The sequence below is a fragment of the Callorhinus ursinus genome, unplaced genomic scaffold, assembly GCF_003265705.2.
Source record: "Callorhinus ursinus isolate GAN/ISIS: 27379988/994484 unplaced genomic scaffold, GSC_fseal_2.0 scaffold19, whole genome shotgun sequence".
Classification (NCBI taxonomy): Eukaryota; Metazoa; Chordata; class Mammalia; order Carnivora; family Otariidae; genus Callorhinus; species Callorhinus ursinus.
The window spans coordinates 12,130,819-12,153,513 of record NW_027397081.1 but is presented as its reverse complement, the minus strand read 5'-3'; the positions used below and the strand labels follow the sequence as shown (position 1 = coordinate 12,153,513).

The window sequence follows — 22,695 nt, the reverse complement described above, 5'->3', positions numbered from 1 at the left end:
GGAATGAGTAACCACAGGTCTGAAAATTTCAGTATCTTATAAATATATGGATATGTGTGCACCTTTCTTTCTTCCTCTTAGCCCTGTAAATTATCCAAGTATAAGTGTATGTGAATATACACCTGGCACACATATAACCATACCTATGGAATATTGACACCATTATGCCTTAGAACCTGGCCACTTTCCTTTTGAAGAAAACAGGAGTTGGTGTCTTTTTGAGGACATAGAAGCATGTTTTACACCATATCTATTTGGATATTCAAATATAATCCTCATGATCTAATCCTGAGGTTTTAGGGGTTTTTCCCCCCCTTTTAACGTAATGCAGAATTATGGGATCACATCTACTCACCTGATTTGTAAACTTCTGAGATGTGTTTTCTGCATACGTTACCCATGTGGTCTGTGCTCCACACATGTAAGAGCATTAATTCTCCCCAGTGGTTGAGGAGATCCCAGCAAAGGGGACAGTAGTCCCGTGTAGGTGCCAGGGGGTGCCCTGGGCCCCCTTTTCAGCTGACATTACACAGCTACCCTGTGCCTCAGACTGTTCACGGTCCACTGATGTCAGGGGCTGGAAGGTAAATCTCTCTCTGTATGTGAGGGCTTGAGCCTCCCGTGAGCCCCCTCCATTGCTGATGGATGGTTCGCGGTGGGTAACAGCAGCAGCAAATTCCCACCAGTCTAGTGTATGCTGCCTTGATCCAGAAGACTAAGTTATCTGGGAGAACAACTCTGGTTTATCATCCCTCCTGTTGCCACCTCTCAAGACAAGAAACTTTGTGGATTTGATGGACACAGATGTCTTTGAAACCTTTGGGATGCCAGCTTACGGCTAGCGTTTGTGAAGTGCTCACTGTGTCCCAATGTTGCGCATGCATGAGCACCTCGAATCTCCCCAGTAACCCCAGGGCGTACGCATTATCCTCGTCCCGTGGCACGGTTGACAGATGAAGCTTAGAAAGGTCACCTAAGCTGCCCAAGGTCACGGGCTTACTATGTTTCCGAGCCATGACACTTCTGACTGCCGAGTCTACAGGGACATTTTTGTTTTACTTTGTAGGGCCTCTAATTCTCACTGCTTCCCAGTAGGACAGTTCCCTCCCACCTGAGACTGTTTTAGATTTCACTCGCTGAAACATAGCGACCTACCTGTTCCAACAAACACACACACACACACACACACGCACACCTCCCCAACCCAGAATGGCATACTTACCCTCGTCCGGGGATCACCTAGATGTACAGGATTCTACCTGCCTCCCTTAGGCTGTGTCGGTAACACCGTCTGGAATGGCAGCTAGAAGGCCAGCCTGAGGTGTTGCTCGTCCGTTAATAAAATATTCTAGCAATTTGAGAGGATGGCGAGTAGATTTTCTTTTCAAAGGTGATTTATTATATTACTATAGTCATGTTTTTTAAAAGTACTTTATGAAGCAAGTGTTAACGTGCCTTTAAAATGTTTAATTCTCTGGAAATAACTCCTAGACTTGGAGAATCTAGCTGGTTAGTGCCCTGAGCCCCAGTTGATTTTGTTCTTTGAGCCTCTGTGTGTCAAACACTGCTCATTAGCTCCAACTCTGTATTTTCTTAAATAGTGGCCTCACGTTGCTCTTATTGCTAGAAATGATCTGAGCAACGAGGTTATACCTGTTAACAGAGTCTAATTCATTCAGGTCACTTGAGCCAGATGTGAAGGACAACAGTTACCCCGGTAGTGATGAAAATAATTGAAAGTGTGTGATTTTCAAAAAACGAAAGGGAACAGTGACCTTTTTTCTGAAGTCTCTGCCCTTGTTAGTCTGGTCCATCCCTTGTTCATAATCGTATTTTCAAATCATATTTCAAAAATGGACCTTCCATTCCCCTTTGATTGCATTGTGGATATCACACATTTTGTGCCAATACTCTGAGAGATAGGTACAGAAATAGCATTAGAGTGTATCAGGGGAAGTCTCCCAGGCACAGATGTTCCTTTCCAGTGATAAATATTGTAATTGAACCAGAACAGAGAAACCACATTAGCTGCCCACATGCCGGGCAGCAGGCACCTCTCTGGGTACAGTTGAGTTGGGTAGGAGAGGGCACAGGATGCCTTCAGAGCTTGACTCGGGGGCCCTTGCCCCTCTCTCGGCTGTGTCTGTCCCAGTGCCTGTGGCAAGGTGTGGGTGCAGCCATGTGATCTGCCAGGTTCCAGACTGCTTCCTCACCTGGGGCCTCCATGAGAAAGTGGCCAGGAAGCAAGACTGAACACACTGCCTGTTTGTCTAAAAAGGTGGTTTGAAATTACTTATTTAATCATTTCTGCTTCTTGGCAGACAGTGGGGTTTTTGTGTGTGTGTGGTTTTGGGGGGTTTTTTGTTTTGTTTTCCTAATTTTTGTTGTTTTTGTTTGAATTCCTTTTTGAGCTCCTTTGTGAGGCTGCTTTAAATTGCTCGTGTCCACAACTTAAACGAGCACAGTCTCCCGTAAGACAGAACAATTTGCTGCTGATTCTTCCCCATCACATTCATACACTGTGCATGCGTGAGAGAAGCTGGCTAGGAAAATTAAAACCTCGGATTACTGATCAATAGTAGGAATCATCTCAAGCAAACCTTAAAACCAGGCACCAAAATAGTGTTGTCATAAACTTTCAGGAAGTTGTACCAAAGCCAATAAAGGTGCAGTATATAATTAAAGTTTTGATGTATTAATTAGACAGTCTGAGAGCTCACTTGGAGATAAAAGGACACCAGATGTGTCAGGGAGAAAAAGTTGACGTGCTTTAGATAAAATTTAAAATCAAAAGCCTTCAAATCGTCTTATGCTCTATTTTAGCAGGATGATTGCTTGGTTCAAAGTCTTGCTGACAATTTAACACATTCAGTTTGATCATTTGGGCTCAGGATTTTCTTTTTTTCTCTTTCATATTTGCCCTTCCCTTGTCCCCCAAATAATTCCTGAGATGATAGAAGAATATACAGTATATCAAACATCTGACCGAGGGTTCCCTCTGGGATTCCTGGCTTGGAGGGTCAAGCCCCGTTTATATTTCGTCCTCTTGTTTACAAGATGGAAGGCGGGCTTTTGGTCTTACCACCACCATCCACTTAGGTCAGGCTTTTAACGTGAGCAAAGGCAACTGACGTATTAATATTTATAAGTTGTAAAATTTATTGACTTTTAAAAAAATAAAATCTCAGTAAAATCTCACACGCCTGGAACTTGATATTTAGTGGTGACATTCTCTCTTCTTTGTATTTATTACAAGCATAGAAGTAGTTTTACCTCCCGCTGGGATGTATTGATGGGGAATAATGAAGTTACCCGTCATGGAGAGCAGGGATGCAAGAGCACACTCATCCTTGGCCGAGAGCAGCCCTTTCGCTGGAGCAGCGTCCTCTCCTCCCTCCTTCCTCCCATCTGAAAAATCATAAAACAAAATGCCTCTCGGGCGCAGAGCTGGTTTACCCTCACCTTTGAAATCAGATTGGGGGGGGGGTGTCCTAATTTGACTTCCCCCCTCTTCTCTCCTTCACATCTCCTCATCCCTACTTCGCTTCATTAATACAAACCTCTTTTCTTCTTTTCTTAGCTTTTCCAGCTAAGGTTTTGGGTTATGATTACAAGACACAGATCTTCGGCAGGGGGCGAAGGGGGGTGGCGGGGAAGCTCTTGGTTTCGGGGGGGGGTTGTCATCAAACAAACATCTCAATGTCCTCATGCCTTTGTTTTGTCATTACTGATCATTGTTGTGTTCAGCATTGTGGGTTTGATTTTCCTTTTTTTTTTTATCCAGATCCCCCCACAACTATCCCTCCTCCCACAACAACCACCACCACCACCACCACCACCACCACCACCATCCTTACCATCATCACAGGTACGGTACCTTCATGACCACTGAAAATGTCCTGAATGTATATTGTCTTTCTGGTATGTATGCAAAGACACCGAGAAGTTCCCTTGAAATCCTTGGAATGTAATCATTCCTTCATTTTGGAGCTTCAGGCACATTAGATACCTTGTTCTTAAGTTGAATCTTAAGGACCTCAGGAAATCTTTGAACATCCAGGCACTTAACCAGGAGATCAGATATTTTGCAGCTTATGCTTAAGAGAGTTCTTTTTTAAGCATCACTGTTCAAAGCAGAATGCTAGGGAAAATGGCCGCCTGGCTATTAGAGAACATGCCGGTAGCTTAGGCTTAGCCACGTTGATGAAATGGTAAGTATTCTGGCTTTGGATCTTCTCGTCCTAATTCCATCTTAATTCATACAAAGGAAAATGCATACCCTTTAACAGGCCCAGGTGGGCCATGCTTCGAAAGGCATCGCCATTCTTCCTGCCCCAGAGAGTACCCAGAGTGTTACTACCTGTGTGTGTTGCCGGGGTCAGGAGGTCAGAGAGAGTCCTGTCTTCTCCGTGCTGGGCACTCATGTACCCCCTGCTGCCGTCAGTTAAACATTGGAGGTGTGGAAGAGACAGCCACAACAGTTGTAACTCTGTGGCTTTATCTTTTTTGGACTGTCTGAAACTCTTCTTCAGAATGAGTTTCACTGTCTCTGATTTCTATCACTGAGGGAGGAGGGATGCCATCCATCCCCTTGCTGGTACCCAGTGGCCCTCATACCGTTTGATGTTGCTTGCCTGGGAGCCTTGGAGCGTCCTCTGCCTGGGAAAAGGTTATGGTTGTACCATGTCTACTAGACGTGCAGGATTTCCTTAGGTAAGGCCTTCCCCAACCACTGTGTACAGGTTCCGACCCCAGAACATGTAAAAGTAATCATTCCATGAGGAAAAAAAAAACAATTTTCTTTAAAAGATAACTTTCCCGCTTCATTAGCTTATCCCAGGAGACTGCAAGATCTCTCTGAGCTCCACACCCCAGGATACAGGACTTCTTTTAAAACACTGAATATATAATTCATCATTCTTTGTGTGTAGACCCTCTTTATCGCCCTAGATAGGGCACCTGTCCTTTACATTGACTTTCTGGAGACGTTCTTGGTTTTCACAGGAGTCGGTGAGACAGGCATGACGAACATCCAGAGTGTTCCGTGGAAGAGGAGGTTTATGAAATAGGACAGTAGATCCCCTAGTCTCCGTTTTCTTCACCTTTCTAACCCATCACAGTGGGGCAAAGAGAACCTTAGAAAAAGCCACTAGTGAGGATTTTTCCGACCGCTGTTTATGAAAACATCAGTGCCTGCACTTAAGGTCTTCTGAAAATCCATCAATTGGCTATTGTGTCTCACTCTAAACTCCGCTCCATCCAGGCTGCTTCCTAAATCCTCGTCTGTGTGTATTTCTGTTTTCAGTTCTGCTAGTTCCTTCTGCTGCTTAAGTAAAAGCTTGTTAGCGTAGTGCGCAGACTCCTGCCACTTTCTGCCTCAGTGCTAAGCACAGCGAAGATGCTCCTTCGTACCTGATTCCAGGTCAGCCATGCTCTCCACTTTGCGTACCAGGAGCTAGGTTTTTACATTTCATGATTTCTTGCTGCTTATCCAGTTGTAAACTGAATTAGGCTTGAGCTCTCAATAGTAGGTTTCCATGAAATTTCCTGTAAATGGCCCTTTGGGTGTCCATGTGAATTACACCTCCATCCCCCCGCTGCCCTTTGCAGGTAGTCAGTTCGTCTTTGCAGAAGGGGCCCAGGGATGAGCCAGCCCTTACTACCTCTCATTCTAGAGGGTTCCGTCTCGGTGGCTGTAGGCTAGCTAGGTCTATATTTTAAGGCAGGGGAGGCCTTTCTCGCTCTGTAGAAACACCCCATTTCTCCATAACATGGAATATTTTTCATCTGTGGCTGGCCTCTCACTAGCTCAGGCTGGTTTTTGTTTTGTGTTGTTTTGTTTTTAAGACCTTACGTAGCACCCCCTGAACTCCTCCCCCCTCACTCTCTGCAACACAGCAGAGGCACCTCCGCTCACAGCTTCCAGCCTTCACCCCCACCGAAAGCTTTTGTGTCCTCAGACAGCTACAACTCACTGTTATCACTGTCCCAACCACAGAGACTCCATTTAAGAGGAAATTTTCAAAACAAACAATGCTGTATTTCTGTCCATATCGAAGGTGCCTTTAAATAGGGGCTTGTCTTGGCTTCTGTCTCTCTGCTCCCGGCCTCCAGGCTCCAGGTGATGTACGATGAGCTCCCAGATGCACAGTAGCCTTTCAGCACCAGCACTTGAACCCTGTCCACACACAGAAGGCATCTGTGGCCGTGAACACCCAGATTCTCACTGGCACACCCAAGAGTAGTTAAAGTAAAATTGCCACTAAAGCAACATTGTAGGATATGATCTTCTAGGCTTGCTGTGTCTTAACAAGCAGTCTTCCATATATTTATCTTGCCTAGAAAGTACACTCGTGGATTTTAACATTTGCTTCTTACTTCAAACAGATTAAAGGTTATGGAGCTGAATGATCCTGTGTTCCGTTTTAAAGGTCCAGGCTATCCCTGAGATTTAGATTGGTTCCTAAGAAATCTTCCAGACTGAATCTTGACAAATGGATAGCTAAATTAATTTCCACTCTTCTTCCTTCTTGCACTACATTGCAGCCATGGTTAGCCTTAAAAGCTGCAACAGCTAAATCCAGTGACAGTAACATAAAGCCTGAGCTTTTAAAAAAAAAAAAAAAAAGAAGAAGAAGAAGAAAGAAAAAAAGAAAAAGCAGCAGCCCACAGTCTTCCATTTCTTTTCTCCCATTCAGATGCAGTAACTGAAACCCATTCCCCAGGTCAGAGTTTCATTACAAGGAAATGTACAAATGCAATAGAAAAATATTTCTAAACTCGAAAGGTCATAGTTGATTTCTGATTTCTCTGAAAGGAAGTGCTCCAGCATTCTCTTTTATCTTCGGTAACCAGGGTGATCGAATTGTTCCCCTTGTTAGAGAGGCAGACGGTCATTGAATCCTCAGTTGCCCAACTCCCTCAAAAACAGGTTAAAGTTTCATCCTGGAGACCCTCGAAAGGAAGAAATTGTGAGCCCAGGCCGACGTGATGTTGCCATCGAGAATCCTAGACCTGATGGGTGGGAGGAGCTGGGTAGCTCTGTCTCTCATCCCACGAGCATGGAGCAGGTCTCCTGACCTTCATGTGAAGGCACACACGTCTAGTGGTAGCTTGATCTAGAGGGGGAAATTTTGAAGGCTCTGGAGTACTGAAAGGAATATTTGCCCCATCAACCTTGTTGTTGTCAACTTGCCCCATCAACCTTGTTGCGGCTTTGCAACCATTAGACCGTTAATTCGTTATTAAAAAAAAAAAAAAAAAAACATTGGAGGGATGGAATTGAAATGGGAGCCATCCAGAGCCTCACTGTGATTTGCCATGAGCTTCTTGGGGGTCTCTTCTATCTCATGCACACTGGTATTCTGATCAGGTACCTCTCTTACAATTAGGGCAATTGGCAACCCCCTGCTGTTTTTTTTTTTTTTTAAATCACATCAAGTTTTCCATGTGGTTTCATTCACAAAGAAATATGCTGTGATATTGAAGAGCAAACCACATCATCCAAATTGTCCCCAGAACCCTCTGTGAAACTATAGAGCCAGCCAAACCATCCCCTGGGCTCAGAGTCCTTCATGCATATTCTGCTCCAAAATCAGAACCAAAGGGAAACCTACGGGGGGGGGGGGGGTTCTTTTGTTTTGTTTTGTGTTTGGAATTTTCTTTGAAGTTAGTTGACTTCAGGTATGAGGTGTAGATAAAATTACCTGTTTCTGCCTGACAGTTGGATCCGACTTCTTCCTCTAGTCATCTTAGGAAAATAGTTGGTGTTTCCCTCCCTAGAGCACATGGGTATTGTATTGTTTCTGCTCGGTCGCGTCCTGCGTTAGCTGCTTGATGAGGAGTCTACTTTAGAAAGCACCACAGCACTCAGTTATAAACTCCCTCAGCAGCTTCAGTAGGAAATTCAGGCCAGGGTGGGGGGGAGGGGTCCAACCTGTGGGTCACTGTGCATGTGACTGTCATAAATTAAAACATTAATATCACTTTAGAATAAGAAATGAAGAGCTATAGGGCCAAATCCTGGAACACATTTAAAAATCCTGTCACAGGAATGAAATAGATCGTTTCTAAGTGAGTTTTTCCTCCTTTTTAAAGTATGTATTCAATTAAGTATTTTGTGTTTCTTGGAAAAGAAAGCACTGTTCTGTTTGGTAGCTAAGCATTCCAAACCCAGTGTACCTTGGAGAAAGTGAGCATCACCCCCAGGCCCACATTGTTACTTTGGCTTTCACAGTCTGAAATCCTAAGCCGTTGTGTGTGTAAAGTGTATCCAATCCCATAAATGTGAGTGCAGTCCTTCTCCCTGAGAGATCCTCACAGAGTATGCCAAGCGCAGGAAGCCCAACACCATGGCACGTGTTTTCAGTTTCTTAAATACAGAGGAAAGGACATCTGTGCTTACGGCAGCCTGTAACGGGACCACTGACATGACAGTAGAGAGCCTGGCTTCACCTAAAGCCGCTCTTTAGGCATTCATTCAACAAATACCAAGCCCCCGTAATACATAAAGCATTATGTTAGGGCCTGTGGAGACAGAAAATTCCTTAAGCCCCTTAAAATGTGGTAGAGGGACTAGGTTCTCCACACTGGAGCCCAAGAGTGGGAGGCCCTCTGCAGTGAGGGCTGACGTCATGGCCAGGGCAGGACCGGGGAGAGCATCAGAGGAGAAGTAGTTTGGTCTGCCGTCAAGGAGTGCATAGAATGTGGGTAAGAAAGGACAGCGTTTTAGAAATTAAGCATCATGTCCCAGCGTTACTTCTAGCATCCTCCTTCAGTGTGTGTGTGTTTATGTTCCGGGCATGTATTAAGCCACTGTTGCTGGGACATACACAGCTTTCATTCTAGAGTGTTTACTGAATTCTCTTTTTTTCTGGAGTTGGCTTCTACTCCATTAAGACGGTGTATCACTCATCCTTTCCTGAATACTTACTGAGTGTTACTGATGGGCCAGTGTGCCTGGTAACAAGAATATTATTAGGGCGCTAGTAAAATACGCGTGAGCCCCCTTTTCAAGTTTTTGCCCCAAAATTGCATGGCCTTTCTTTTTCATACTGTCTCCAGTGTGTACTTTTTTATTTTGCTGACAATTATAGGCCCATTATAAATAGCATCAGAGCCAAGCAGCTCTTGACCCATATTGATTTAGGAGGGAACAGAAGCAGTGAGAATACTACAGTGACGAAGGTCACCTGATTCTGCCTTTTAAAGAAAAGAAATGAGAGATGGGAACTGCGATTTTTTTGTTTCTATTGCTTCCATCATAATTCCCGTACTTTTAGGTTCCTTGTTTAAAAAGAATCCAAGAGATAAAGTCTTGACGCGTTTCCGTACTAAAGATTCATCCACAGTGCAGAAGTCTAGCATCGTGCAAGCGGGTTTCTCAGGCTCAGAGAGTGATTGTTGGGGCTGTCTTGACGGTGGAAGGTGGGGCTCGGAAGCACCCCGCCGCCCGGCGTCTAAGCGGAGACCACCAGAAGCTCCCGCTTGCAGAGCCCCGTCCCCCTCCGCCCCGGCCCTTGTCTTCTGTTCTGCCCCTCCTTCCCACCCAGCCTTCACCCAGCCCAAGGGAGAGGAGTGTTCCTTGTGAGAGGAAACCCCTGTATGGGCTCCTGTAATTTTCAGAACCTCTGGTTCGCAAATGGAAAGATCTCAGGGGCACAGCAGCACTGCTTTTAACAAAACTTGAAATTGCTTAACAGAACACCAAGCCACTCCCCATCCCGCCGTTTCTCGTGGGGCGGGGGCGGGGCGGGGGGCCCTCCCCTTCCCCGGAAGGAGGGGAGGGTGACTTTAAGGAGTAAGAGAGCTTTATCAGGACTCTCCTGTTTGGGCCTTTTAGCTTCTGTTCTGTTCTTGTCCCCTTTCTCCAGTCCCTGAGAAATGGGAGTTTGATTAAAGGATAACATAGTTGGAAAGAAAATTAACCAGGAATCCAGTAGAAAATAAATTTCGAAGTTTAATTTTCCAGCACGTATTTTTGCTTTCAGTAGATTTCAAATAAGTCAGAAATAAAGAAACAAATTTAAAAAAACTATAATATATATTGGCCGGCGAAACAGAACTATGAAAATAAAATTGTCAGGGGAGTTCCTCGCCTGCCCTAGTGTCTAGATTTAAAGCAGCCCCATAACACAAACTGAAGGGGAATTCAATTAAGAAAACCCATTGGCTCCTTATTGACTTTAGTTAAGAAAATAAACTTGGGGAAAGTGTATTAAAATATGTCTGGACTGCTTAGTACGCTTCCATTTAAGGTTATGACAATCAAAATGGGAGAATTTAAATTCTTTACAATTAAGCTCTGCTTTTGAGCAGATTGGGTTCTCTGGGTTATTACACTGCATTTTTAAATGTACACCCTACTCACACACACCCCAAAATGCAGTCTTGCAGTGAATCTGTGCGTCATAAAGCAGAAGCACCACAGAGCAATTGGAGAAGAAAAAGTATTTAAGGTTGTGAATTTAATTTTGTTCTAGGATTTTCATTTTCATTTATGGCACCCGTTGTGTTTGAGACCATGGACTAATTTATGGATTAGTTTTAAACCCCCAGTCTGTCACACTCAATGAACAATTCTAAGTTGGAGAGAATCCATATGAAAGGATTAGAATGGGCCACAGTGGAGCTTACACATGACTGTTTCAACTAAATATTGCCCAGCTGCCTCGTGCAGCAATTTTTTTTTTTTTTTTGGCTACTTGGTTAAATGGCTACTGTCTCTAATCTCACACATTGTCAGAGCCTTTTCATTCTGTAAATATCTTACACTGCCACGTGAAATATAGGTGATGTTTAATTTACTCAAGATAGGATGCCATAAACTGTTTGTATGGCCAGGAGACCGAGAAGTCAATATTTAGTGAAATGTGCATCTTTCAAATAGTCCAGGGCCTGCCCTTGGTTACCTTGTTTGATTATACTCGTAAAACAGCTAGAGAGTGACTATTAAGGCCATACACACTCACTGGGTTTGCAGGAACGTGGGATTGTTCTTTGTTGTTTTTTTTGTGTGTGTGTGATTGTTGTTGACCATATAAAGTAAGTGTACAATAAATTTGCCCTTATTGTAATCAAAATTAAAATAGAGACAATAGCTCAGCAAGGCCTTTTTAATTCCATAACCCTACGGCGCCTTAAGCCCAACTCCGCTCTTTGTGACCTCTTTTTCTCGGAGTCCTGACTCCGGTGAGTTTCTAAAGGTAACAGCAAAATGCAGTTGAAAACTAGTCTTTGTTAGGACAATCAGGCGTTCTCATTTTTTGAGTTAATGATAAGGTGTCTAACTTATATTGGAAATTTACTCTTTGCATTTTGCCCATAGACTTTGAATGTTATCAAACAATGGAGTGACCCCACAAGTTGATTCACAGGGGTGGGCTGGCACATCTCACCAGTCTTCTGATTAAGACACCCCTAATAAATCCTACTTCACAGAGTGGCGCTCACTTCAGAGCCAGGGGTCTGTGGTTTCTGCATGAAGTCATAATGCAATTATGAAGGAGAATTAGATTCTGTCACAGTGCTCTCCTGCGGGGAGCACAAAGTCACTTCTAAAGAATTTTTTATTTTTAATTCTTTACTTGAAATAGCCTCTGTTCAGATAGCACACCAGATGCTCTTAGAGAAATAGAATCAGAGCCTCCCCCGGCACACCCTCAAACCTCCTTCGAAGTCCGTGGCCAACCTGTCTGTCTGCTGCATTTCTCTGCTCTCTTGCTGATCATGGCTTTGCCATTTCCAGCCGCAGTGACTTGTGTGGTTTGACTCGAACATGTGTTTGCTTTTAACTGTTCTAGAAGATGTTTCCACCCCCAACCCCACCCCCCAGCAACCCTTTCTCCTCCCCTTTTGGGTGCAATTGATGGATTTCCCATCCCCAGAATGGGGAAGCAAGCTGCACTGTGGACTTGGCTCATTCATTTTTTTAGTGCCCACAAAGAAGCCAACGCCTAGGGTCACTTAGTTTAGTTTCGTGATAAAGCGGACAGCGTGGCGATGTAGGAAGACAGTAAATCGAGCAGTCATCGCTTCATGCTAAGATACGATTTTTGAGGGCTCTATCTAACCTCTAGGCTTTACTCCACCTCCTTTCTTTCATTTTATGCTACTTATTTACCTGCTAAAATTACAGCCTATGAGAAGCACTACTGTAAAAATAACCAGCCACAGTGTTTATTTTTTTTTTTAATTTTGGAAAAGAGCCAGTGCCTATCCATAAAATGTACCAGCGTGCATATAAATGTTTTGTACAAATGTGCATTTGATCTTGCCCCTTAAGTTGAAAGCACCTCAAACTAACACTTGACTTGGATGTTTCAAGTAAGGAGATGTGTCTACTGTGTCATGACAATCTGGTATAGCGATGTTACAACTGTACAATTTTTGGTATTGTTCTTTACTGCTATTTTATGCATACAGACTTGACTTGTAAGTAAGTATTGTGTTCTTATGCGGTGTATTTTATGTTTTTCTTTCCTTCATCAATTCTTCAGAGACTCAGCTATAAGTGACGTTAAAGCTGAAGGGGCTTCTCAGACTGCTGGTTGATTCTGGCTCCTTAGAAGGGCTGCCATTGTTTTGATGGTTAGAGGGTCCTGAGGAAAGCGTGCCAACTGAGGGGGAACACTGGTGTGAATTCATGTGTCCTGATTTGCAGATCAGAAGCATCAGGCTCGTTTGAGCAAAAAAAAAAAAAAAAGTTTGGCATTCCATTGCATTTAAACATTGCCTGTGTCGAGTCCGGAAGAGTCTTTTGGAGTCCCTAGAACTCATGAAAATAATTACCAGCTTAAATGGCTGTGTTAAGGGCGGGGGTGGGGGGGGAACAGGTGACTACTTGCACTTTTAACCAAGAACGCCACCCCAGCTAGAGATGACGAGTCCATGTCACCATCCCTTTCTGGCCAGAAGGGGATAGTGGAAGGAAACATACTGGAGAGGTGTAGAGCTGAACACTAAAGCACGGCCAGATGGGTTGACTTGGGAATGAAGTTGGCCACAGGAGTGGTGTTAAAAAAAAAAAAAAAAAAAAAAAAACTGACTGGAAAAAGAATGTGATCGTGCATTTTGTTAGATATTTATCCCACTTTCCCTCTAGCCAAAAATAAAAAGAAAATTTCTTGAGCCCCTTGAGCCATTTCCTGTGAAGAGGAGCCAGGACAGAAGGCCTGGTTTGAAGCCCAGCAGGAGGAGGAAACTTGAACAGCATCGGAAATGGAAGAAGAAAGAGGCAGACCATCGTTTCTTCCGCAGCAAGTGCATCTGGCAAGGCGGGGGCGGCCGTGTGGTCTCCTGCTGCGGCCGCGGAGGCGGAGCTCCCGGCAGCTCACCATGGCCAACGTGGTGCTGCCCTGGGGGCAAAGGGATGGCTGGATACTGTCATTTGTGGAATGTCACGTGACTGGAAGTGGCGTTTGGCAAATTGGTGTAGACTCGGGTGTGCCCATGGCGGTCTTCTGCTCTTAGGTGGTAACCCAGTGGGCGCTGCAAAGCGAAGAATGGATGCCTGGTGGCCGGGAGGTGGGGGTGGGGGGAGGGGGGGGGGAGGGGACCGTGCATACAGCAACTTACTGGGGAACCTTTAATATGTTCATTCCCATGGCCTCCCAGTCCATGGCACTTTCCAGCTAAACACTGCCAAAATATTAACGTGGGATGGAAAACTTGAGCTCACATGTTCATCTACAGGCATCTGAGCGTGAGCCGTAAAAGGATCCTCAAAGTGCGATTGAGTCAGTGATGCCTAATTGGCAGTCACGCAGCCCGAGTGCCCGCATGGGCTGGCTTCCGACAGAGGCAATGTTTGAATGTATGAACCCCTTGTTTCGCCAGCCTGCCGACCGAGCTTTCCTGCCCCAGTCCTGAGCCTGGATGCGCTCAGAGCCACCGAGTCTGCACTGGTGTTTCTCCTCACTTTGCATGTTCCCCTGACTATGGACTAGCAAGGAGCTGTGTCCTGGCAAGACCCCCAGGAACCACAGAATTGACTGTTTTCCTCACTGGCTCGCAGCTTTGAGCTGAAGGCATGTCTTAAAACAGTGCAACTCACTTCAAATGCTTTTTGCTTTTCATTTATTATTGCTTGTCACGCGATGTTCTTTGAAAGCTTGCTCATATATTATCTGTTCCATTTTTTTCCATTTTCCCTTTTTTTGCATGCCGTTCCTCCTGTTTCCTCCCTTCCTCCAATCCTCTGTTCCCGTCTGTAGACACGGCAGCGACGACAGAGCCAGCAGTTCACGGTTGGTATCACGTTACTGTTTATCTACTTTCTCAGCGCTGCTGAGAGGCAAGGCAAGCCTGGGAAAAAGAGAAATGCAGTCTTCAAGGGAAACCATGTTTTGAGTAGACTGATCTCATGCACAGACTGTAATTTTGAAGGCTTGAAAGGATGTCGAGTCTTGTCATTTCTGTTGTGAGTTCCGCACCCATGGTGGCCGTCTGGGATGAGGCCAGCGCCCGCCGGGCCGGGATGCAGGAGATCCGGCTGCACGCGGCCCTTCTGGATAGAATCCCACCGGACACCGAAATACAAGGAACTTCAAAAACAAATATTGGCCTAAAAATCATGGCCTCTGGATTAAAGGCCCAGTTGCTTTCTTTGTTTATAGGCTAGAATCCCAGGTACATTTGGAAGAGGGGTCATTCACGTCACTTAATAGTTGAGGCTGTGAAGGACAGGTGAGGGCAGAAGGGTAGTTCTGTTTAAATTCACAAGGCCATCGATCTTCTCTTAATTATGTTCCCAATCATAGCTACCTCTGCAGATTCGGGCCAGTTCACTCTTAATCTCCATGTGTGCATGCAGGCTTATGCTAGTTAGCATTGGGCGGGAAGCCTCTCCAAACCAGGAGTGACACCAGATGTAAATTTTAACAGCATTAAGTGGGACTCAAAAAATCATTTGTGTGCAGGTATCTCGTAGGCAAAATACTAAAAAGCTGGTTATGGTTGTAACCAAAAAGTGATTAAAAAAGAAAAACAAAATGGCCATTGGGATGTCCTTTCTCAATTTCATCTCCAACTTACAAGGTTGGAATAAGTCTATTTTAACTTTTCTGTGTTTCTCCAATCAGAAAATTAGAATCATGTTTCATCTATATATGACTTTATTCCCTAACTCTAGCCCCGGTGATATTGTGCTTGGAGAAAGATACGTTAGTTGAAAATTTGGCTGAATTTTAATAATTGAGTTCAAGGGAATTTTTTGGTAAAGGGACTATTGAAATCACTTCGCCTGTTGTACAGGGTTGGAATCCATCATCTAAGTGACCAGGGGTGATCCCCCAACCCTTTACTGGTCATGCACCTTTTAGCAAAACATATCTTCCTAGTGCAGACTGACTTTCTCAAAACAGACCTATATTTGAGGACTTGGCAGTTAGAAATCTCTAAGCGAAACCCGTCCTGTGTGAGCTGTCCCTGAAGGTCAGGCCTTGGTGCTTGGCACATCACCCCCCCATCTGGACTTCCTTGATGAGGAATTCTGAGAAAGCAAAGTGAACTTAGGTTTGGAGCAATATATCCCTCCCTACGCCCCTCCCACCTCACCTGGCCCTTTCCTGTCACTGGCACAGAGGGAAAAGGTAAAGGGCCAGATACACAGGCAATCATGAGAAATCAATTAGGTATAAAACCTCCACTTTCTAAGGTAATGCCCCATAGTGCTTGCTACAGCTCAGGCACTGCACTCCATTAAGCTTAGTTATTTGTAGGTTTCATCATTAATTGAGCACTTCCTGACTTTTATCGATTAGTCTCAGAGCTTTAAGGCTATTTTAATGTCATTCAAGAGATTTTGTTCTATACTTTTTAAGATGCTTTAAGTTCTGAGCCTCCTATAATTGACTCCAGGGTCAAATGTAACCATAAGATTGCTGAATTCTGTGAGATCTTTGAAGAAATATTGATCATTTATCTCCTAAGACTCCAGAGTTCTATTTGCTAGGTCCCTTCGATAAAATCCATGTACTTACGTTACTCTAATGGATGTAGGTCTTGGAGTCGGGTGAGGTATTCCAAGTAGGAAATAAGTTCCCTGACCTGAAAAATGAGACATTAACTTCGGGGCCAGTTGTGGTCTAGGACACGGTTTTTGATCAGGTCTTTTTTCCTGGAGAGAAAGGGACGGTGATCTCTCTTTTGTGGTATACAAAGAGACAATTGGAATAAGACTTTCTAGCATTCCTGTGGTCGGAAACAGAGAAGCAACCACTGCCTTATTAGTTCACGGACAGCATTCGAGCCAGGGTACATGACTAGGATGTTGTTCACTGGCTGGTAGCACATGAGAAATGGCCCAGAGCCAAGAACTGTTGGGGAGGAAGAAAAGGAGTGCCCCCCCACACACACACACTATTCCTTACCAGCAGGAGGAGAGACGTGATAACCCAGGTTGGTCCCCCTATGTAGTACATGTATAAACAGATTCTCCTAACTTGTCTCTTGTCCTCATAGCATCCTCACAAAGAGGTCATACCGCTGTCTTGAATAGCATACTCTCCACCCCACAGCAAAAAGCTTTAATGAAAGCCAAAGTAGTATCTAGACTCTTCCTTGACGGAGGGGAAACAGTCTTCAGGTCAGTCGTCAGGGTAAAAAAGGTGATAGGATATGGTGGAAACTATAAAACAGGGGACCTGATTTCCAGAGAGATACAGATCTGGGGCCGACTGTCTTCGAGTGAATTATGGCTAAAACTCAGCTTCTTCAGTTTAGCAACCTTTTGACTTAGATGCACTTGAGAATAACCTTGAGATGTTCATGAGAGGGATCTGGGCCTAGAAAAATGCCATGGTCGGAGAACTTGGCAACTCAAATGACAAGACAATATTAGGTCAGCCTGTCGTGGCCACTTCATTGGTCTTAAAAGTGTTCATACTGGAGTTCCTTCTGTAGTTCTCTTTTCTTTTATAAAAACGAGAAAATAATTTATAAAAAGCTTTCCCTTTGAAGACTCATTAAAATACTTTATTCAAGCTTGTGTTGCTAGAGTACGTATGAAGTATACCAGTTGTTGATGTATGTTGATCATTTGTTCTTACCAATATCTGATTGGAATAAGCATGTATTGGAAGGTTAGAAGTGCATGGGCATGATTCAAAATCAAATGGATTTTCTCCAAAAAGAAACCAAACAACAATCAGTCACAATGTGTTTTTAAGGATCTAATTGATGGTAAATGTAGAAGGGAGTGTAAGAATGGGATTTTTAGACTAGGGTGACCGAAGGGATTTTCTTTCAATAAGGATCTTGAGCACTTGTGTTTTTGGAGCTCATCCTTAAGGCCTGGTCAGGAAGAATCCTGTGTTATGTGTGCATGTTGAGCAATGCAAAAAACACTCTGCCAAATCCTGATACCACATGGTCTGAAATTGATGGCAGAAATGCATGAGTGACTTAAAGCACGGGTGGTGTAGTCGTTACTATGATTATCGATGTGTGGGTGCGCGTGACGGTTTTTATTTGTTCAAATGTGGGCGCTTCTCTGTGTCTTGTGCCTTGTTCTTTTTCAGCCCTGTGTGTACCCTCTCCCTTCCCCCACCCACCTCCCCTGTGTGAGGTTTTGGGTGACTGCATGCCCATGGTCTGGAATAGTGCTTGTGCTTTTGCTGCACTGCAGTCAGCTGGCTTCCTCGGGGTTGGAGGTTCTCTCTCCTCTCTCCCCCCCCTCCCCCTCTCCCCCTCCCCCTCCCTCTCCCGTTTTATGATCTTCTAGTCTACCTGTCCTTTTGCTTTCCACCTCTTGATCTATCAGAGGCTGATGATCTCATGAATTTACATATCCCAAATGAGTTTTTCAATAGTTTTTAATTCAGTATGTAATTATGGTAAGACTCAAACTGGGAACCCCCCTGAAATAATTTTTCACTTTCAGTTTTGGTTGCAAAAATCTTTGACCTGGGCTAGATACACATTCACACCCTAGTCCGCTGCCCTTAGGTCACCACCCCCCTGAAGCTCCCTTTCCCCGGCTTGTAAAATTTTGCAAGTAGTGCAAGCCTTGCTAGAATCCTGAAAGCACATGAAATTCGAATCTTAACTTTCTATTCAATTGTGGGGTACTTCTGAAGCCCATCCGAAAGACAAATAGCCAGCAGTGCGCATTATTACAACCTCTATGTCCACCATCTGTGTATGTACCTCTCTGCACATCTCTCTGTATGAGTATACCACAGTGGCTTTCAAAGGCTGTCATTCAGTCAAGGGACTCTGCAGACATTGTATGTTCTACTCAAGAACAAAGCTAAAGAGGTTTACGAATGGCTGCAGGACCTGAAGATTGTGTTTCAGCCTTGATATGCCGTTTGGAAACAATGTGCTACTGTTTAACGGCGTGAACCAAATTTCTGCTAATGGGAAGAAGGGACAAACTCTCCACAAAAGCTGACAAAGCAGGAAGAACAGGATGACTGAGCTTTTAGATTAAAACTACCGGGGGCGTCTGAACTCTTATGGCTGGTGATGGAAGTAACAGTTTCCATAATATGGCCAAGTGATCAGATGTATGCCGCTTAGGTAAGAAAGAGACCATCGCCTACTTTTTCCTACTGGGAATGGTACTGGAGCCAGGGGGCTACATTTTTGTTTCCTTGAGGTTTTCTTTAATCGTTCTTTTATGACATTTTCTGGGGGAAAAAAATGAAACCCTAATGAACTGAACCCACAAACATTGGAATTTTGCTTGACCTTTACCTTGACTTTATTTAACTATCTCTAGGATTTCTTGCTGTTTCTAATGTTTGAGGTTTTCCTTAACCTGGTTTAAGATTGCCACCACACACCACTTTTAGAAACCAGCGATGTCTGTTGGAAAGGGGGAATAGCAACAGCAAAGACAGGAGGGCCAGGGTATGTGCAGCCCACCCTAGACCATGACAAGCAGAACACACATCTCCGCAGAAGAGACCTTATCGTGCCTGCATGAAATTATCACGCTCAGAATGACATGCTCAAAAAAAAAAAAAAAAAAACCCACATGGACCAATAGTTAAACTTTTCACTTGTTTAACAAAGTTTAAAGAAATTTATTGGACACATTTTTTTAAAGGTTTATTTATTTATTTATTTGAAAGAGAGAGAGAGAGAGCGAGAGAGAGCACATGAGAGGGGGGAAGGGCAGAGGGAGAAGCAGACTCCCTGCTGAGCAGGGAGCCCGACGTGGGACTCGATCCCGGGACTCCAGGATTATGACCTGAGCTGAAGGCAGTCGCTTACCCAACTGAGCCACCCAGGCGCCCTATTGGACACATTTTAATCAGAAGTGACAAGAAAGGTCTTTAACAGATGATATGGAAGTTTAAAGAGAAAAACCAAGAAGGGATTTCCCACGTATTGTTAAATTGTGAAGTTTCCTTTTGCAAAACATTGTCTGCCTCATAAAATGCATCTTTGTTTCTTTGAGAAAATAAGAGGTGTATAGTTTTTAACATGAAAGAGGACTACCTAAGTCAAAGCAATTCTAGGAGGTAAATTTTGCCTGTCCTCCCTTGTACACTCAGTGACTCGGTATACTCTTCCAGTTATATTTATTCAAAAATTATCCAACTCTGGCCGAGCACTGTAGATTCATAAAATACAACTGTAGTGCAAAACCAAATTTAACGCCACTCATCGAAATGGCTTCCCACTTTCCGATGTAATCTGAGCGGCAGATCCAGATGATTTGGTGTATTTTAAAATTTATGCCATTAAAAATGACAGTTTCATCTTTAATGAGGTGTATATCAACTGTCTGTTGCTTTTTAATGGGAAACTTTGCGTATCAATGATATTTCATAAACATATTTGTCTTTATTTTTTAAAATTAGCTTTCTAATGCCCTCCCCAAGGAAGCAGGTGCCAAGCACTTATGTAGAATGCTTTGATATTCACTGGGCCACGTAGCAGTAAGGGATTATTAGCCTTCTGAGAACTGCAAATTCATAATTAACTACAGAGGAGTATTTTATGTTGTCCATTTATAACAATTATTCAAATAATCATATTCATCAGTCTTTATACAATGGATAAAGCCAATTAGAAATAGGAACACTTTTGGCCAATCAGATTTCAGAACAAACGGGTAGCATCCCTTCTCAGTTGCCTCTCTGATTGATTGCATTACTCACTGCTTTCCCTTTTGTTGCCTAAATCCGTAGTTGGGGAACATCCGTGGACTCGAACCCTTCCATTTCTAATTGGCACCCGCCTTTGAACACTGACACCCAAGGATCGCAATGGAAATTCTTCAAGAGCTGATAACGATGACTTCCTTGTCACGGCACCAGCCTAGCTAACAATATTCACTTGGCTTCTTTATAAAACAACTTACAAAACCCAAGCTTTTACTGACCATTCCTACATGATTGTTTCTGTTACTTTGGGTTTGTTTGTTTTTTTTTTTAATAGTGCCATCAGTTTGACATTGCTTGTTTCCAGAGCATTTGTTTCCAGAGCTCTGGTTGGTAGTTCACTGAGCATCACTCCCACATCATTCATTCAGCAAATGCTTGCTGAGAGTATACTCTGTGCTTGGCTATAAGAGAAGGGAAGGATGAAAAGTAAAAACCCGCCCCTCTCCCCAAAGTCTTGCGGTTTTATAGGCCCACAAATATTCTTCCAAAATGACAAATCCCATTAGAGAAGCATTAGCAAATTGTACAAATCAGAAGACCCAGAGCCTTCAGACAGGACTTTGAGCAGAATGTCAAGGAACTACAGGTGGAGGCCTCAGATTGTCTCACATTTTGTGGTGGTTAATGATCTTCATGAAAGGAGCAGCCTGCAAGTGAAGCAGGAGTAAGTGGAATCCGTCCCCTAGCCAAGCCTCCCGTTGTTTTTCTACCTCCCTCTACCCCTCCTTTAATTCAGATCAGAGCTAGCTGAGGGCTGGCCAGCGTTGGTGGTGGCTCGGTGTAGACCCTGCAAGCCCCCACCAGATTAGCTCCTGACCTAACTGCTTTCTCAGCTTTGAGGGTTTCATTTTTCAGGAATACCACTGATTTTTTTTTTTAAATTCTTTTTAAAAAGTCATTTTGCAAATCAGATTTTCTGATGAAGACATAACCTGCAATCTGTAGTTAGCAGATGCTGTACCATTTTGAAATAAGTGATCCAAGATCATCATAAATTGATAATGAAATGTATTTGTCAGTATTGGCAAAGGATTTCAATTTATGGTAAAATGTGAAATAAAACTTACATACATCAGTATGTAACATCTAACTGTATTTGCATTTAAGAGCCATGTCAAAGCATCAACTTGAGCTAACAATCAGGCTTTATTTTTTTTTCTTTTTGCATGCTGTTATGAATGAGTGATTTTAAACATTCACCTTCATGTTTCATGTGCTTTGAAAGCGGAGACTGAGGAATCTTTCTGCCTTGATTGTGTATCAATAACAAAATGAAATGGAGAAATGTACTTATGGATTAATGCATTCAAGCTATCCAAAAAAGAGAGAGATAGCAAGAGATTTGGCTCATGTTTTTTTTTTTTTTTTAAGAAATTCATCCTCAGTTCTTAAGTGTTTTGTTTATGTCCCTTGAGGAACGAAAAGAAAAATGATTTGTTTTTACTTGTAAGGCCTTACTCAGTTGCCCAATTCCGCAGAAGAACTGGACAGTGAGGACCTCTCAGGTAAGGGCTAGTCATTAGGTAAGGCACTGCGGTGTCCAACCTGTGGGTGCCCTGTCCACTTCTACAAAACGGCCATTTGGTTTCCTGGGCAGTTAACTAGCAATTGTGGATTAAAGGAAAACAAACTTTTACTAACACTTTCTTCCTCATCAGCCCCTTCCTGCCCCTGTGCTCGTGGCATGAATATTTCAGATTGGGACCGAGGGCGTCACTGCAAGGGAGGTCAGCTCATCTTTGCATCGTACGAAGGCCACTGTTTCCAGTGGCATAAAAATAATTTTTATGCTCTGGGTGTGTAACGGTTCAAGAGAAATGTTTTGCATTACAAAGCAGTTTAAGGATGTTGGATTATGAGAGAAGATCTTTATTTTAAAAAGGAAAAAGCTACTATTGACCATCTCCTTCTGTAGAATAGACTTGAAAAGCCACGTCACAGTTATCTTAGAAACACGGGGTGGGAGGGGCAGGGAGGAAGGGGGGGCGATTGTTTTGTCACACACCGTGATGTAAACTAATTATCCACCTCAGACCTTTTTCACAGCACACTGAGCTCTTGCAAAAGTAGGTTTCATGCTTGATTCCAGGATTTAGGTGTTACTAATCCAGAATAAGAAGCATATCCTAAAAAGGAGGGGGGGCGGGGAGGAGATTCAGAATGGTCAGAGCTAAACAATTATATGAGCTGCCATGATGTTGTGGGACTTCGCTGCCAACCAGCTCCAGCTCCGTAAACATTTGGATCGGTTAATTCCTAATAAATCAGTAAGAAAGCCCCCTTCCTCATCACTGTGTTGGAGGTACCAAGGGGTAGGGCTGTAGATCCTTACTCCAGCCTTTGGAAGGAAGGGTTCCATATTGCCCCTTCCTGAAGAGATTTCACTTCAGCTCCCTTGAATAGTTGATTGTGAGGTGGTGGTCCTTGACTGCAGGTTTCACCCAGTGAGAAAATTAGAGCCACCTAGTCTTTCAAAGTGCAGATTTATCGCCTCCTAGGTGCTTCTGTCAAACTTAAAAAACAGGGAGGGTGGCTTTATGTTTCAATGTAGCATGTCCCGGTTTGAGCTTAGCTG

The 22,695-nt window shown here is 43.7% G+C and overlaps 1 protein-coding gene across 9 annotated transcripts in view; it reads left to right on the top strand.

Annotated features, from left to right (window-relative positions):
* CADM1 (cell adhesion molecule 1) overlaps positions 1-22,695 on the top strand; it is a 321,496-nt gene that overhangs the window by 283,060 nt on the left and 15,741 nt on the right. For 2 of the 9 annotated variants that reach the window (XM_073903780.1, XM_073903783.1), the window contains exons 8-10: positions 3,785-3,868; positions 14,214-14,246; positions 21,572-21,625. The exons of 1 other annotated variant lie outside the window; for it this stretch is intronic. In XM_073903780.1, coding sequence (XP_073759881.1) covers positions 3,785-3,868; positions 14,214-14,246; positions 21,572-21,625 — 171 coding nt within the window. Of the gene's footprint in view, positions 1-3,784; positions 3,869-14,213; positions 14,247-20,144; positions 20,342-21,571; positions 21,626-22,695 lie in introns of those variants that run through there. 6 more of the 9 variants (XM_025893592.2, XM_073903781.1, XM_025893589.2 and 3 more) reach the window with 6 other exon arrangements.